Source organism: Argiope bruennichi, chromosome 5 (genome assembly GCF_947563725.1).
Source record: "Argiope bruennichi chromosome 5, qqArgBrue1.1, whole genome shotgun sequence".
NCBI classification, from domain to species: Eukaryota; Metazoa; Arthropoda; class Arachnida; order Araneae; family Araneidae; genus Argiope; species Argiope bruennichi.
Window position 1 is genome coordinate 20,598,445 of NC_079155.1, and position 16,587 is coordinate 20,615,031.

Below are 16,587 nucleotides of genomic sequence, written 5' to 3' on the forward strand. Positions count from 1 at the left end.
GTGTTTACAATTGAAGATGTATTTGTAATAGAATGGAATAGTACAGAAATACCAAAATGGCATACATGTATTAGAATATGAACCAGCTAATTGAATTCGGTAATCAATTGATAAATCATCTTCAAATATTCCAAATAAATTATGTCTCAGTAGGACAGAAACTGGGGCAGATAGTCATTTCGAGGGATATAGCCATTTTTAACAAAAACTGGTTTAAATATTTCACTAAGCTAATTAATACTCATCATATTTATTATAAAAACCATGTAATAAAGTTATAAAGATTCTCAATTTTAATTTAAATAACATCTGCAAAAAAAGTTTTATTTTTATTTTATTTTTTTAACTTCTTTAAAAACTACACAACATTTACACAAGAATTACATTAATACTTTAATCCTTTGAATTCAGTATAATACCCCTTGATACAAGGTTTATATTTAAAGTTGTTTTCACCTTTTTTTTTTGCATTTACAATAAACAATACAAATTGGTTGCATATGATTTACTTAAATGGATCTAATCAAGCTGATGAATACTTCCAATGCAAAAATTAAAATCATCATATTTAAATTCAGAAATTGCACTGGAACAGTATTCCTCCAATTACGTTTATATGAAAAACTATTTTTAGCATATCACAGCAATATATTTCATTAAAAATGAAATGAAATATCTAAATGCATGATTTCATTTGTTAATAACTTATTAATAAATTTATATTGATCTTTTATATATAGTAAACAAATAGTTGCTTATTAAAATTATTTTATTTTATTCTTTTTTTTTTAGTACTAATCATAATGAACTTTTTTTATTAGATTTTTCACAGAATATTTTATGTTCAAAGATTAATTTAAAATGGCTTTAATTTGATTTCATTTCAAAGAGATATATATTCTGTATACGTCAATGCTTGAACTGAAGATATACACTGAGAATACTTCACGAAGTAGTGAAATGGACTATAACATAAATGTTATCACATCACCCAGGAAAGTCACATGGGCAATTTTAACATATGCAAATGAAAATATTTCTGTATTGTACATATAAATTTATTTTTTATCACTGTTTATGAAGAAGTTGTAGCTTTTTGTAATGACCATAGTTGCTTCAAATAACTCTGTACATAACCTGAACTAACATAATCTGTTTAATACATAATAATCTAAGAATATATTATATAATTAATTGTAAGAAAACATTGTGTATTTTTGATGCAAAATTTCACTATATAGACGAACCTGTTAATCCCCAAACACATAATTTTAATTTTAGCTGTCAAATAAAACAATTCTGTTTTAGAAACAAATTTCTCTTGTACAAAAAAAAAAAAAAAGAATTAGTATTATATAAAATCATTTTTATGCTGCATTAAATTCAACCTGTTAGATACCTGTATAATTAATTTTTCTAACAAATTTTTCAAAATGAAAAAACAGAAAAAGAAAAACAAACAGATTTTATTTAAACAGTATATATTACATTATAAGGTGCATCTTTCAATTGATAAAAATGATAGAAAAACCTTGCAATTGTGCCTTTAAAACAACACACATACCACTTACAAATATAAATAAACCTTTTAAAATGATTCTTGGTAACATGAAAAGAATTTATTTATTCGACACAGCATTGAAACATAAAATATGCTTGAATATTTTTTACAATCTACAATTCAAGAGAATGTAATCAATCTGATAAAATTATCCATGAAGAATAACATCCTTATAATATCCATTAATCAATAAATATTTACTACTTATACAACAATTTAACATACAATTATCTCTTTCAACATAACATTATATAAATAATACGAAGAAAAACATGAAAACTGCTATAAAGAAAATTAAAAATTACAAATATACTAATTTTCAAAAAAACTTAAATTAATATAAATTATGAATGAAGATCATTTTAAATGAAATTTAAGAAGAATAACTATAATAAAATTTAACATTTCAGTATCTTATTTATATAAATATTAATTTTTTAAAAACAGAAATCATTCTTCAAAATCAGTTGCCTGATCTTTCAAATTATATTCCATTCCAATGTATTTTAGAAAACAAAATGTCACAGACATACAGTTGGGGGAAAAAAAAATTGCTGTGTCTTGCATTGCCTTTTCATATGAAATTTAATATAAAATATAGCTTGAACTAAGAAAAATAAAGATTTTTTTTAAAAAATTCAGTTAAAAGTATTCTTTATTTTATAGCAAGCACACTTTTGCAACTAAGGATAATTGAATGCAGTCTTACAGTTTGAAAACAATTATCATTTTGTGGAATTTAGGATTAGTATTTTTAATGGTATCGGATTGTTTTGCAAAACTATACCTAATTCATTTTGTAGCACAATAATTTCACAAAATGTAATAAATTTCTAAAATTAAATACAGCATAAAAATTTTCAAGTGAAGTGTCAGGAAAGCAAGTGTAAATTCAAAATGTATATTTAGAAGTTGATTCTATATTTCATATGTGTAGCCATATGATATGCATATATATAGTCAGAATTTTTTTCAGCAAGACTGAGTATTACCCATCAATGGTTTGGTACAATCAGTTCAGAATTTCTTAAAAATAGATTTAAAGTTTCGTTGAACTATTAAAATTCTTTTTTGCAAATTTGGAAGCCCACAAAATTTCTCAATTTAGCACAAATCTATTAATTTTTATAGATTCTATGAATGCATGACATTTTAACAAACATACTGTTCAACACTGCAAATATCAGAAATATTCACAGATGTGAAATCAAAAATATTAGTGAAACTCTGTTTGAGCTACACTGCACCATATCCACAGAAAATGATAAGCACATTATTGATATGATTCGTGCATATGAATGCCTTTGATCTTAACGTTTAATTTATTCTTAAAGAAAAACTTTAAATATCATTGATTGCATGAATTTTTCCATTGTAAGTGTTAGAAGAATTGTTTCAAAAGATGGATGGATTGATTTGAAAATTAGTTCTTGTTTTAAATTTTCTTGCAGGAAGATTTAAAACTTTCCAAATTCTCTTTGTGAGTATTCTGGAAATGATTTCAAATGTTAAAGAAGAACCTGTAGATAATTTTTTTTATACTGAGTTAAAATCAGAATTTATGTTTCAAATATACTTCTGCTTGTATTTAACAGTTACATTTTTTAAAATAAATTTTTTATAGTTGCTTTATTGTATTTTTCATTCAAAATTGTGAACACTTTCTGTTCAACAGAAGTGATTGCTTTATAAATGAGCAGTACAGTTGTCAAGAGCAATGTCATTAGATATTATGAGAAATATCTTTATAAAGAGTACAAAATTTAAAACCAATCAAACCAATTTGAAAGAAAAAAAATCAATAAAAAATGAAACTATTAATAGATTTATTTTTCAAACATAAAAGTTTATTCTTTCAGAGCTAAATTATTAACAATAAAAAGTACAAATACCAAACAATACTTGCACAAATGTAAAACAATATACCAATACTTAAAAAAAAAAAAAAATCAGCACCATTTCAATTGTTATCTCCTTAGCTGTGATTTGTACAAACCAGCAATTGTCTTTGCAGCTAAAAATAATATTTCTCTGCGTGAAACACCAGTCATGGCCTGATGCCATTCTGAATGATGAACACCCATAGCTGAGCCAATTATCTGACCAATAGTGACAGCATGGCCAGACCAGCCAAGTGGATAGTCTGCAGGGGTTTGATCCTTAGCTTGTTGTACAAAATGACTAGATATTGGTATTGCTTCTGTGTAGACTTGTAAAGAAATCCCTTCATTGTAATCTTGAAGAAGCAAACATCCGATGTCAAACCAACTGAGAATAGAGGGGAAAAAAATCAGCAAATATTTTTAATTTGAAGAGAATTAATAAATGACTCTTAAAGATGTTTTCAAAAATATAAAAAATACATTGAATACGGTATTTTAGAATGAGCCTTTTTAAATTTTGAATAATAATCTCAAACTGATGTCTTAGGAGAATTTTTACAAAAAGTTTGCCAGCTTCTGTAAACATAATGTACTTTATAAATCAGATTATTAAAAACAAATAACTTTGAAGTCCCATTCTCATAAAGAATTGTTAATTTATAATTCATACACATAAATTGCTTCAAATAACAGCCAAATAAGCAGATAAACTTTTACTCTTTCTGAATCAAAACATTGACATTTTTACATGAAATGAAAATGCATTTCATCACTTTTGGCTTTAAGTTTCAGAACAAGTGAATATTTTAATAAAATAAAGCAATAATTCATTCATTATGATTCAATGTATTATTCGTAGAATTAAAAGGGGAAGTTCTTATTTTTAAACAAAATTAATTTATAGAAGCACACATTTTTTGAATAATAGTAAGTGCATTAATTTCTTTTAAATAGTGGCTAACAGAATATTATGTATTTAATCACACATTTAACAAAAGGATAGAAAAGAACACAAAATGACCTTTTAATCGAATAATTTTGCAATTCTACAAATTTTTTTTTCCAAATTTATTGGGATTTTATTCATTACTATCTCACAACTGTCAATTCATATGATATAACAATCATTTATAAAAGTAATTGCACATATCATCTAATGACCTACTGTTTTTAATCCATGCAAAGATATCACATCTGCCCTTTTGAGCAGAATGCGTAAAAGTCTTATACAAACATACTTTATCAGCATCTACAATTTAAAGGGGGGGGGGAAGGAGTAGGACTAATATAATTGAAAAAAAATAATAAAACAAATCTTGAATCAATTAAATTCAGAGTAAATTTAAAAAAAGCACTGATTTTAGACTCATATTCATAAATTTTAATTTTTCACCTTTTTAGTAAGCTTAAGCCTCCCCCCCCCATCTTTCTAATATACCAATTTTTTTTTAATCCTAATATGATAGAACATAAAACATCTACCATTATAAAGCACTATTTTTAATGTTATATGCAACTTTAATTGTTATTAATAGCATAACTCACCATTCAACAAACTTACAATTCCAAATTAATAAATAATCAATACTTTATAATATGCTATCTCTTATCAATTTCAATGATAAGAGATAGTATATTACCAGAATCAATGATATCAGAGTATAAAACAGCTCAACTTACTTATCTGGAGTAAGTTCAGCAATAAAATTTTCAACAGCCAATAAAACATGATTTCCTTGTAGTAATCCTTGTTGCCTTATATTTCCAATACGTTCTTCAGCAGCTTTTAGGCCAGCAGAGTATCCCACTGGCTGGGGAGCAATACTACTTGCTTGAACAGGTATTCCTTGAACAGTTGCCTTTCCAAAAACTTGCTGAAAAGCTTCTCGCACAGCTGATACTTTCGCTTCATTTCCAGAAGCGACTATTACATTAATATCCCCACCTGAATCTGAAAATAATAAGAATTTCTGACTAACTAAAACTCATAAAAATATTATAGGTCAATAATTAGATTGTAGTAATTCAATTCTATGATTAGTAGGCTTTTTTGCCATTGAACTCATTTTACATTAAATTCTTCCATCTGATTAAAAATATGCCTTTTTTTTTTCTTCTTAAATTGGCTTTTCCCTTATCAATTCTTTCAGTGGTTGTAATAAATAATGTAATAAAAATACATAGAATTTTCATTGAAAAATAGATTTAAAAGTAAATTAAATTTACTTATTTTCGAATGATTTTATTTTTACTAAAGATAATATATTGTCACATGTTTGCAACTGTTACTGAACACACAAATGTAAAGTTTAAAAACTGAGTACACAGCATTATATAAAACATTCTTTTTCTTTTTTTTCTATTTAATATATTTATAGTGTTGTCTGTTAGCATATTAAATTTTGTGTTAAAATAATTAAAATATATACATACTGTTAAAGTATATTTCAGGAGAAACAAGCATGAAACTCTAATTTCTTTAACAATATTGACATGATATAGACATATGTAATTTCAATAACAATATTTGTTTTGTTTCTTTTGAAATAAAATTGAAGAATTAGAATACAAAATGGGTACTCCACATAAAGTCTTGCAATGTTAAGAAAATGGTCAGTTAAAAAAATAAATAAAATAATGATTTTAATTGTTGGAATCCAATGTTTGGTGTAAAATAAGAATATACAATATTTGAGTACCAAATATATGAATGGAGACATTATTAATTCAAATAAAGATGAAAAGGTATAATGGCATAAGGTATGCACATTGGTAGGTAAAATGGTAATATTCTAACATAACAGTAAGCCACATTTTTTGTTCATCTTAAAAAGACAAGAACAGTCACTCTAAAATTATTGAATAATTTGTATTATTTGAAGAATAAATATTTTATTAGGATAACAAGAAATCTACATCAAATATCCAAATTTCCCCAGTAAATGGAATAATAATAACAATAAAACCATTGGCCAATATACGAATGGTCACAGAGAAAAATACCAATATCAAATGCAAAAATGTTTTTTAGATACCGAAATAAATTAACAGAAATTATATTGACTGACAGTACTGGAAACATAAGAATAGATTTTAGTGATTATACTTTGAAACACATAACTAACAGCAGATCTTAAGGTAAATTGTTTTAGATTTTTATGTTACAAATTTTGTCACATAGAAATAAGAAAAACCAATATATATTTATCATTACAATTGGTTTTTATTTGTTGATTAAAATATTCACGTATATTTCATTGTCTTATGTTATTTCATATTTCAGTCATTTATATGATAAATCTGAAATTTGTAGAAAAAGTCTGAAGTGAAGCAGAAAATGGAAATACATACTAAAATCTACAAATCTTAAAAATACAAAGTTAGTTAAAGATTAAAATTTAATTTTTTTTTTAATTCAGTAAGTATTTATTTGTTTATTTTTACTTTTTTTGTAGGCCTATGACTTGATAAATTAAAGTTGTTGGAAAAGGGATTTAAAAGCAACTAAACGTTGTTTTTTAACAAATAATTAAAATTTTATAATTTGAAGAATATTTTCCAAAGCGGAATTTTTAAGATGATATACCAATAAATATCAACAAATAATTTGGGATCTGAATATATATATAAAAAAGAAAACCTATTAAAGTGTTTGGCAGATTCTTTACAAAATACAAATAATTAATTCAGCAATTTAGAGATAAAAAGCAATAGAACTTACTAATTATTTCTTTCATTCCGGGGTCTAATGTTGTAATAACAGAATCCACAGAACTCTAAAAACAATGGAAACAGGCTTCAGTAAAAGTGATTTATTTAAGAATACTTATCTGATTACCCATGGTCTATTGTTACATATTATAATTAATATATTACACAAAGGAAAGGACACTATCATTGATTATAGGAATAAAAAAAGTTATAGAAGATTTAGTTTCTTTATTCAAGAAAACAAATAAATTCCATTCTTATTTTCATTTTTACAAATTTAAGAACAATTTATTTCAAAATCATAACCATAGAGATAAAAAAAATACTATCAAATAATAAAAACTGAGTAAAAATTCTTTTCTATAAAAATAATGGATTATTATACAATGGAAATGAACATTTCAACAGATCAAGTAATTATGATTTCATGTATTGAATACTACTTATTTAAAGTAAACAAATCAAAGAATTTTCTGAATGTAATTTTTTAATAATGCTCATTAAATTATGTATGCTCAAGTTAATTTAAAGCACAAATTTCAGCAAAATTCTTATAAATTAAAAATGCCAAATTTATGATAATGGTAAAAATTTCACGTCCAAAAATCTTTTTTAAGGAACTAAATTGGAAAACTGGTAGATAATTATTAAAGACTCCTCTATAAATAAACATAAAAAAATTTCCAAATATAGTAAAATATTTAAAAATAATGATAATTTTTTATTTTCTTTTCAAACATCAAATTTCTTATCAAGCATTACCTTAAAAGTAAATCAAAGGGGGGGGGGGAATTCAAAATGAGAACACTTTGACTTCAAAATCTGATATGCCAGATATAAAAACAGTTTAGAAGATTTAGGAATACATATTAACTTATTAGACAAAGTAAAAAAAAATAATGCAATATGATCAATTAACTTACAGCATGAGAAATTCAATTGTTCTTACATGAAGACATTGAACATTTTTAATTCATTATTATAGGCCCCAAATGGGAACATCAAATTCAAAATTCATTTAAAAATAAAATTTCCTTCATATTAAGTTGGAAAAAAAAATAGTTCGATTTTTTTTGGTGCAGAAATCATTATTTTAGATATAAAATAGGCAATGTACAGTAAATAATAAAAATGGCATTTATTTAATTTTTTTATGTATGCATTATAAAACTTTGGTATTTAAATATTAAGCTCATGCCAGCAGTTAATTGGTAAAGAACTGCATGCTAATACGTTTTTTGGTAATTAAATTTCTCTATGCTTATCAATGATCAAAGGTTAATATTGAAGGTTTTCAACAATAGCATGATGCAATTAATGCATCAGTATAATTTTCTTTTTATAAAATTTAAAAACAATCCAAATTTTTTAAAATTTACTAAACATTAATAAAAAAAGATTTAAGTAACTAACATATAAGATATAATAATAATAAAAAAATTGCACTTGCAGTAATTCATTAAATTTCCATGCTCCCAATTAGGATTATTTGCCATTGATATTATTCTTAACTGAGGATATCATAAAAATGACATATAAATTTTTTTCTTTATATTTTAATTATTTATATCTTTAAATTATAATAAAATATCAAAAGTATTTAAAAAGGAACTTGATTCTAAATTTGGTTAGTAAAAATTTAATTTTTGATCATTTAGTACCACAAGAAAAAAAAATGACAATGTCAATATATAAAATGTTTAGTAAAAAATTCAAGATAACAGAAATAATAATATTATGCAAATGACAAGGGAAAAAAACAGTAAGACTTTTCTTTTAAAAACATTTTTTTTTTCTGCATACCAAATTTTATATTTTTTTTAAAGATTAGTTTTGCAAAAGATTTTTTTTATTTATTATATTCAATAATTTTGAAAAAGAATAAAATTTTGAAAGTTAATGAAACTTACCTTTGCCTTTTCAGCTACTTTATTCAAAAATTGAGTACCTTTAATCCATCCCCATACACCACCTTCACCACTACCTTCTTGGAGCACAACAGGATTCCCATTGCTTTCTTGGGATAAAGGTATATTTAGAGTAAGTGCTTCACTGTGTTGCTGTGGTAGAGGAGGGGGTTGATAGCTCTGAGATGGCACTCCCGCAACCTGTGAACTAATTAAACATAAAATGTTAGGTTAAATAACAGTTATAAATATACAATGATGATAAGAAATATATTTCAATAATATGGTATTATAGTTACAATAAAAATTTACCAATCCCTATATTCTAATTTTATACTTAGATTTTAACCAACAACAAAAAAAAAAGTATATAAAATCAGACTTTCAGATATCATGAAAGATTGATTGAAACAGCTTTGCATTTGTTTATAAACATTATATAATGCAAGGATTTTCAAACTGGAAAAAAATAAACTAGATATCCAAATAAACTTGATTTTACTCAATGTCTTTAATCAAGAATGTTCCATATTTGATTAAGCTGCTTTCAGTGAATTATTCTTAATAAGTTTGTAATAAACATGAGTGGAAACATAATTGTTAAAATATGTTGAAGTTTTTTTTAAAAAAATTAGTTGCTTTTGGCAACAAATTACTTACTCGCCATATTAATCATATCACTTTATTCATGTCAACTAAATTTGATTAACTACATCTTATTGCAACAAAAGAAAATACTATTTTAAACTTTACTTGTGCAGTAAATATAGAGCATAAGAAATTGGTAAAATTAATGGCAGTTAGTCCAGTTGTAAAAACTGTGGGCTCTATCAACATTTCATCTTGCAATATCTCTTGAAAAATGAGGGATGATGGTTGATTCAGATAACTTTTGTATATCTCTCTAGAGATCACGATCTTCATGAACTAAAAATTGTTGAAATTGACACAATGGTTAGGGTGAAGATCTCTCCATGTTTCTCCCCAAAGAGACAGTAGTAAAGTAGTTGTTTTAGATATAAATAATGATATTTAAGTTTTATCTTAATTCAGCCCATATTTACTTCACTTCAAAATATTGTCTTATTTCCCAATACCATTCCACTTTTTCAATTTATTTAATTCAAATGAAGCTTTGTAAAAAATGCTTAGGTCAGCGGTTCACATGCTCAGAGTGAAGTCATAAAAAATTGCTGACCTAAACAAATTCTTCTAAAAGATCCCTATAATTTCCCTCACCAAAGTTGACTCATGTAAAGAAATCCCTATCAAAATCTCACAGTATATAAACACTGGGCAAAATATTTTCACTCTCTTTGAGCTTGTCCTCATTTCATTTTTTGTTGTTCTGTGTTGGTGTGCTCATTGCTGCTTCTTGTACATATATCATGCCTCCCGGGATGGAGTAAAAAAATTATGTTTATATGATTATATATATATAGGACCGGTTTTATGGCTTTGTCAATTATTTTAAATAACATAGACATCTAAGTAGAAAATCTAATCTAGTCTAGTAAGAAAATCTTAGAATAGAATGACTAAGAGAAAATGCTTAAAATAAATTTCAGTATTAATCAAAATATAACAGGAAATGAATGTACAACACTCAAATACATGTTATAATAAAATCATGATATCTAGTTACAGTAGACAATATGGTATAAATCACTTAATGAATAATTCACAAAAAACATTACAAAGCAATTTTTTTTTTTAGAACTTATATATTTGAGCATCAGTTTCTACAAGTTCTGTAGATTTTTTTTTTTTTTTACTCATCAGTTCTTTTTTTCTCTGGTGCAACAATTTAATTTGCATAGCTATTTTACATTTGTTGGACTCTTTTTCATTTTCCTTAATTTTTTCTGCTTTTCTAAAGCTTACTAATATCTCATACATGCTAATTTAGCATACTGAAGTAAATCTCTTTAAACTGGAATATTTTAGACACATCCATAAAAATTTGAATCATTATATACAGTTCTTAATCAAATTAAGGAATACACTTTCAAATTCATGTAATGCTTTTTTTTATACTAAATAAGTTTCTACAGCCATATTGTTGTGTGACATTATCAGAATTATTTTTACAACCTCAAAAAAACAGAAAATTCAATGGATTTCAAGCCATTAGAATATAAATTATCTAAAAGAATTTCTTCATTAAATGAGTCAAGCTGTTTTTTGCATTCATTTTTTAAAATTTAATCGCTAAAATTTCAAATTGGATTTTGCACTTTCTGGGAAAATTTGTGATTTGGATAAAAGAAGTTGAAGCTAACTAAACATTTGCTTTTTACATAATACTGCATTATTTCTTGAGAAACCTGGAATTAAATTTGATACAGCTTTTAAATCAGCACAATTTTTTGACATATTCAAATACTTTTTTTTGTAATATTCTTCACAAAAATAATACAAGAATAATAAACAGATAATTAGCAGAATGTCTTTTCTAGCAGTTATGAAACAATGAAAATCTCTCTCTGATATACACACACACATTCTAATTATAAATACAGACTTATTTAATTTTTTTTTAAAAAAGAAATTTACTCATTTCTGAAATAATTGAGTAAGAGGTAACAGGTAGAAAGTTTAGAAGTAACTTTTAAGAGTGAGTACTCAAGTTAGTTTCAAGAAAAAAAGCACAGTTTTTAGAATTTGTCACATTATTTTCCAACACTGAAGTAGTATAATGGATTTTTGATATTTTATACCAATGCTCGAAAAAATAAATAAATAAAAAATAATCCCAGAGCATGGGTCATTAAAGTGTTTAATTATGTTTGATTGCCAAAATATTTAAAACGCATTAAAAACACCTAAATAAATTTTTAAAAAAGAATCTTATTGAATGCAAACATTTGAAAGTATCTACAAAATTATCATTCATGTTTTACAAGCGACTATACCAAAGAAATAAATCAAATTAAATAAGAAAGTTTTAATAAGAAACATATACATCTTACCTTTGCTGAGTGGACATATATTGATTTGAAGGTGGCACATTTGTATTTTCTTGTTGAGGGATATATGGTGTGAATAGAGTTGTTTGGGTATCTTGATATTGAGATGGATCATAAAATGGAATGCTAGATACTGATGTTGATGCAGAAGCACCCGATGATGTTGCCACTGGTTCAGTAGATGATGGAATCATGGAAGGTTGTGTATTAGTAGTCTGAAAAAATGGTAAAACCTGTTCCATACTAGGAAGTTCTTTTTCAGAATCACCTAAAGAAGAATTAAAATCTTAATTTTATATCCATGTTCATTATGCAAAATCAAAAACTAATTGTAACAAAATGTTTAGAGTAACTAATTATTTAGCACAATGGCACAACTAAACATCAGATGTCTATCACCCACACTCCCATACAAAATGTTAATGACAGAGTCCATTTTCTCCACAATGGTGGTTAAGTCAATTGCTGTTCTATGTAATTTTAAATTAGATCCCCAAAGATTGTCCTGGTATTTTTCCAATTTTGCAATCCTATAGTCAAGATCAGATCAGACCCTGAAGAGGCTCTTAGGCAATGAAATTTTCAGAAAAGACTTTCCACTCTCCAATTTTCAAAATCTAATTTTTATTATCAATTTTAATTTAATTTTCACTTTAATAGTCTTTAAATAATAAATATTGCGACAATTTAAAACAATGAAATATTTGACTGTCACAAGAGTCTGTTTTAATATTTCGCATATGATAAAATAAATAAAAATTACAGGAAGATGGACAAAATGTATGAACTAAAGGTTCTAAATCTCTGGTATGTCAAATGGATGGAGAAAAAAGTGGTTTAACTATTGTTATTATTAGCAAGTGACAATAAAAAAAATTACAAAACTCTTTTTTAAACAAATCTAAATACTATTAGAAGAATTACAAAAAAAGTAGGTCACATTGATATTTGAAAGCATGAAATATATCAAAAGAATAATGCTAATAAATCTAGTTAATACTTAATTTTGATTAATTGATATAATAGTCTTTTTAAAGCAAATTGAAAATACAAAATTAAATACCCTAAATAACAAATCAAATTCAACAAAAACAAATCAAAGTCTCAGGGGCCTCTGACAGTTGTCTACTTTGTCTATTTAATAACCTGCCCTACTAATACTGCCTTGTATTTAATAACCTGCAATATGCTACACAACTAAGTAATGGTTCTCTAGCCTTTTATGGTATTTTTATCTAATAACTTATCTACTCATAATGTAGAAGTGAAAGTTTTAAATTGTTATGATGCAAAGAAGGTTAGTTAAAACCTTTTGAACTGAGAAGTAAGAAGCAGATATTTAGGTATGAGGTATTTTGTGATTCTAAGCAGTGCACATATTGAAATAATTTCAAGGTTTTTTTTGTTTGTTTGTTTATTTACTTTGGAAAAAATGTGTAGCCAGAAATCACACTCTTACCTATAATGTCCAACTTTGCATTATCTGTCAAGAAGAAAAAAATATTTAAAAAAATGAGAAACAGAACCTTTTTTTAAAAAAAATCATTTTTATGACTTTTAAATCTTGTGCAAAAGCAAAAGATATTGATCAATTTTATAAATTTTTTTCTTCATTATATTTTTCCTTAACTGGCAATTTTTCTGTGATTAGAAACAGAGAATAAAAAAATACTTTTTTCAGCTCAACTGAAGTTCACACCTCTGGCATAAGAATAAGAGTTATGTTTTTTCCTGTATTTGACATTCATGCATATTTTCTATTCTTGCAGGGCAAAAATATTATTACAAATATTGTTTATTCAGATATATGTTTCTTATTTAGAATCCATCAAACTGAATAAACAGAAAGACTACTAAGTCCCCCAATTATTATTTTTTTTTTTTTATCTAAAACCAATTAACATTGAAGAAGAACTATTCCAAGTGACTAAAGCATAATTTTTGACATATGATCAAATTTTTGCAAGTCAAGAAGGATTTTGATAGGCAGCTTTTAAAGAAATATATAAATATGTGGTTAGCTATCTCCAAGATTACTCTGAAGGATAGAAATTTTCATTATAGGAGAATTCAATTATGATTTAAATCCCTCAATATTTTGTTTTTCTCTCAAATGAAACTGGCTTGGGAATGCACTGCCAAAACAATTTAACTAAAAGCCAACAGAATACTTTTTTTAAATGAATATAATATTTTATGAATGATTTAGTTTTAATTTATTAGTATAAAAATACAATAATTCCCAACAGTAATTAAGTTAAAATATCATTTTATTAATACTAATAATCCTTAGATGATTTTACTTTCTGGTATTAATTTTGTTTGTATTTCAAACAAATAATAACAAAATTTAATTTTGTTAAAGGAATATATGCATATGAAAATCTAGTTCAAAACTTAATATGATATGATCTTGATTAACTTAAATTACCTTGACTGGCACTGTCTTTAGAAGTACTTTCATCACTTTTATCGCCAACAAATTCAAAAGTTGACTCTCCATTCGTGTCGTCACTGACTTCTTCCATCATGTTGCTAAAATAAACCAGTAAAATTATTAAATTGTTAACTTGGCTAGAATATTAAAAAAAAATTTGTTTGTTTTAATATCCTTTTTATCATCAGTGCTATTTAACAAGTACTTGCAAGACTTTTTAATGATTTGAATAAATATCATGAATAATATTTAAATTGAAACAAATTTTAGAGACATCAAATTATATTCTAATAAAACTAGAAATACAAAATTACTATATATAAGAAAAGCAACCACACACACATATATATATAATTTGTTAAAGGAATTATATCCAGACTAATAATATATATTAATCTGAATATATATTATCAGTTGAAAGACTATAATATATATATGTCTTTAAATTTTTAATATTCAGTAAAAAAGAAAATAACTTCAGTTTTGTAGTGATAATAAATTTATCTCATTGCCCTAAGTTTGAATAACATAACTCATCCATTGTTATATAAATATATAACTATATTACATTACTAGAAAATTGTCACCCATCCTGTATATTAGATAACTAGGAAGGAGCGAAACCATAGTTATGACAACATAGTAGAAAAGAGAAATCCTCATAACCATCACTGTCTTTAATTGATTGATTGTCATCCTGTTGGAAGTACAATCCATTAACAGAGTGAAAATAATTCACTCCAAACCACTGCCATACTTATAAAGGAAACAAGAACCTACTTACTTATAAGCAACTTTTAGTCTATATATTTATGATGCACTACTAATTAGTGAAAACTACACACTTATTTTTTATAAGCTATACAGATTTATAATATTATGTGAATGTCAACACAAATATATCTACTTTGCTTAATAAAGAAATTTAAAAACATAAAATACTCAAAACAAAAATGACAATAGAAAAAAAAAACACCAATTCATAACTAAGCAGAAAATACATTAAAAAAGCCTGTTGATTCAATTAAGTAAAAAAAAACACATGAAAAATCACTAAATTAAAGCTATAAATAAATAGTCACAAAGGATGTTGGTAGTAAATATAAAATAAATAAATTTTTCAAAAATCATAATAATTAAAAGCCACTTTACTACCCCAAATTTCCCACAAAAGTTTTATTTCCTAAAATATACACTTGAATGATAATTCTTATAAATGAAAGAGATATAAATGCATCATAGTTATGACAGAATCTATAAACAGTAATTTTAATTTGTTCTAAATTATTAATTATGAATATATAAGGACATTCTTTAGTAGTTCTATAATCAAATATATGTTTTTGTAAAATTTAATAAATGCTTGCAATTATTTATTTGAATTTTTCTACAAATATTATTAATGTTTCATATAGTCATTATTGTAAAATCTTTAGCATGGTATTAAAGACTAAGATGGATTAAAGCTTAAAATCAAAATATGAATTGATTATTTTCTGAATAAATTCGGCAAAAAGTAAGCAAAAAAATATAATAAATAAAAACTAAATTATTCTTTTATTCTATATAGAAGCTCCAGAAATGAAGAAAACAGAAACACAAAGAGAGACAGAAAAAGAAGGCAACTCAAAGCGCAAATTGTCCATTTTATTTCATACCATATATGCAGTAGTAAATAATAGTGCGATTTTATTCTAAAACCTTATAATGATAAAAATTCCAATGCAATAAACAATCTTTCATCATAAAAGCTAACAAGTGACCATATGAAGAAACATAATTTAAAATCACAACAAGATTTCATCTAAAAAGGAATAACATTTTGACGATTTAATATATTTATATCTGCCATTTTCAAACATATGTAAAAAATGGTTTTAATTGAATAAAAGTAAAATAATAAACATATTTACTATTTTGTTCTAAATTTAAAGGGCCACGTTTCAGCAGAACAGTTGCAACTCTAGCCAATCAGAGTAACGTTTGTTTTGTTTTTGTTTTATACCGTCCCCTATACCGATTACTTTAATTTTTTAAAAAAACATTGCTGATATAAAATTCAATCCAATAGTTTCGTTAAAACATTATTAATATTGCTAAGGTTATGAAAATTTTACTA

At 25.1% G+C, this 16,587-nt stretch overlaps 1 protein-coding gene across 1 annotated transcript; it reads right to left on the bottom strand.

Annotated features, from left to right (window-relative positions):
* Positions 1–1,450: 1,450 nt before the first annotated feature.
* Positions 1,451–16,453, bottom strand: LOC129969496 (protein PRRC1-like). Its single transcript, XM_056084096.1, has 7 exons — positions 16,382–16,453; positions 14,463–14,566; positions 12,035–12,299; positions 9,066–9,270; positions 7,166–7,220; positions 5,125–5,395; positions 1,451–3,829 (listed from the first exon to the last, which is right to left on the bottom strand). Exons 2-7 carry the CDS (start codon positions 14,560–14,562, stop codon positions 3,529–3,531), a joined length of 1,197 nt encoding a protein of 398 aa, XP_055940071.1. The 5' UTR covers positions 14,563–14,566; positions 16,382–16,453; the 3' UTR covers positions 1,451–3,528.
* Between the last annotated feature and the right edge of the window lie 134 nt (positions 16,454–16,587).

Excerpts from the sequence above, each read along its gene's own strand:
- LOC129969496 (XM_056084096.1), bottom strand. The coding sequence starts at position 14,562 with ATGATGGAAGAAGTCAGTGACGACACGAATGGAGAGTCAACTTTTGAA. Across the intron at positions 9,271-12,034 it reads TATATGTCCACTCAGCAAAG|TTCACAGGTTGCGGGAGTGC; the intron begins GTAAGATGTATA and ends ATGTTTAATTAG. Across the intron at positions 7,221-9,065 it reads AAGTAGCTGAAAAGGCAAAG|AGTTCTGTGGATTCTGTTAT; the intron begins GTAAGTTTCATT and ends CATTGTTTTTAG.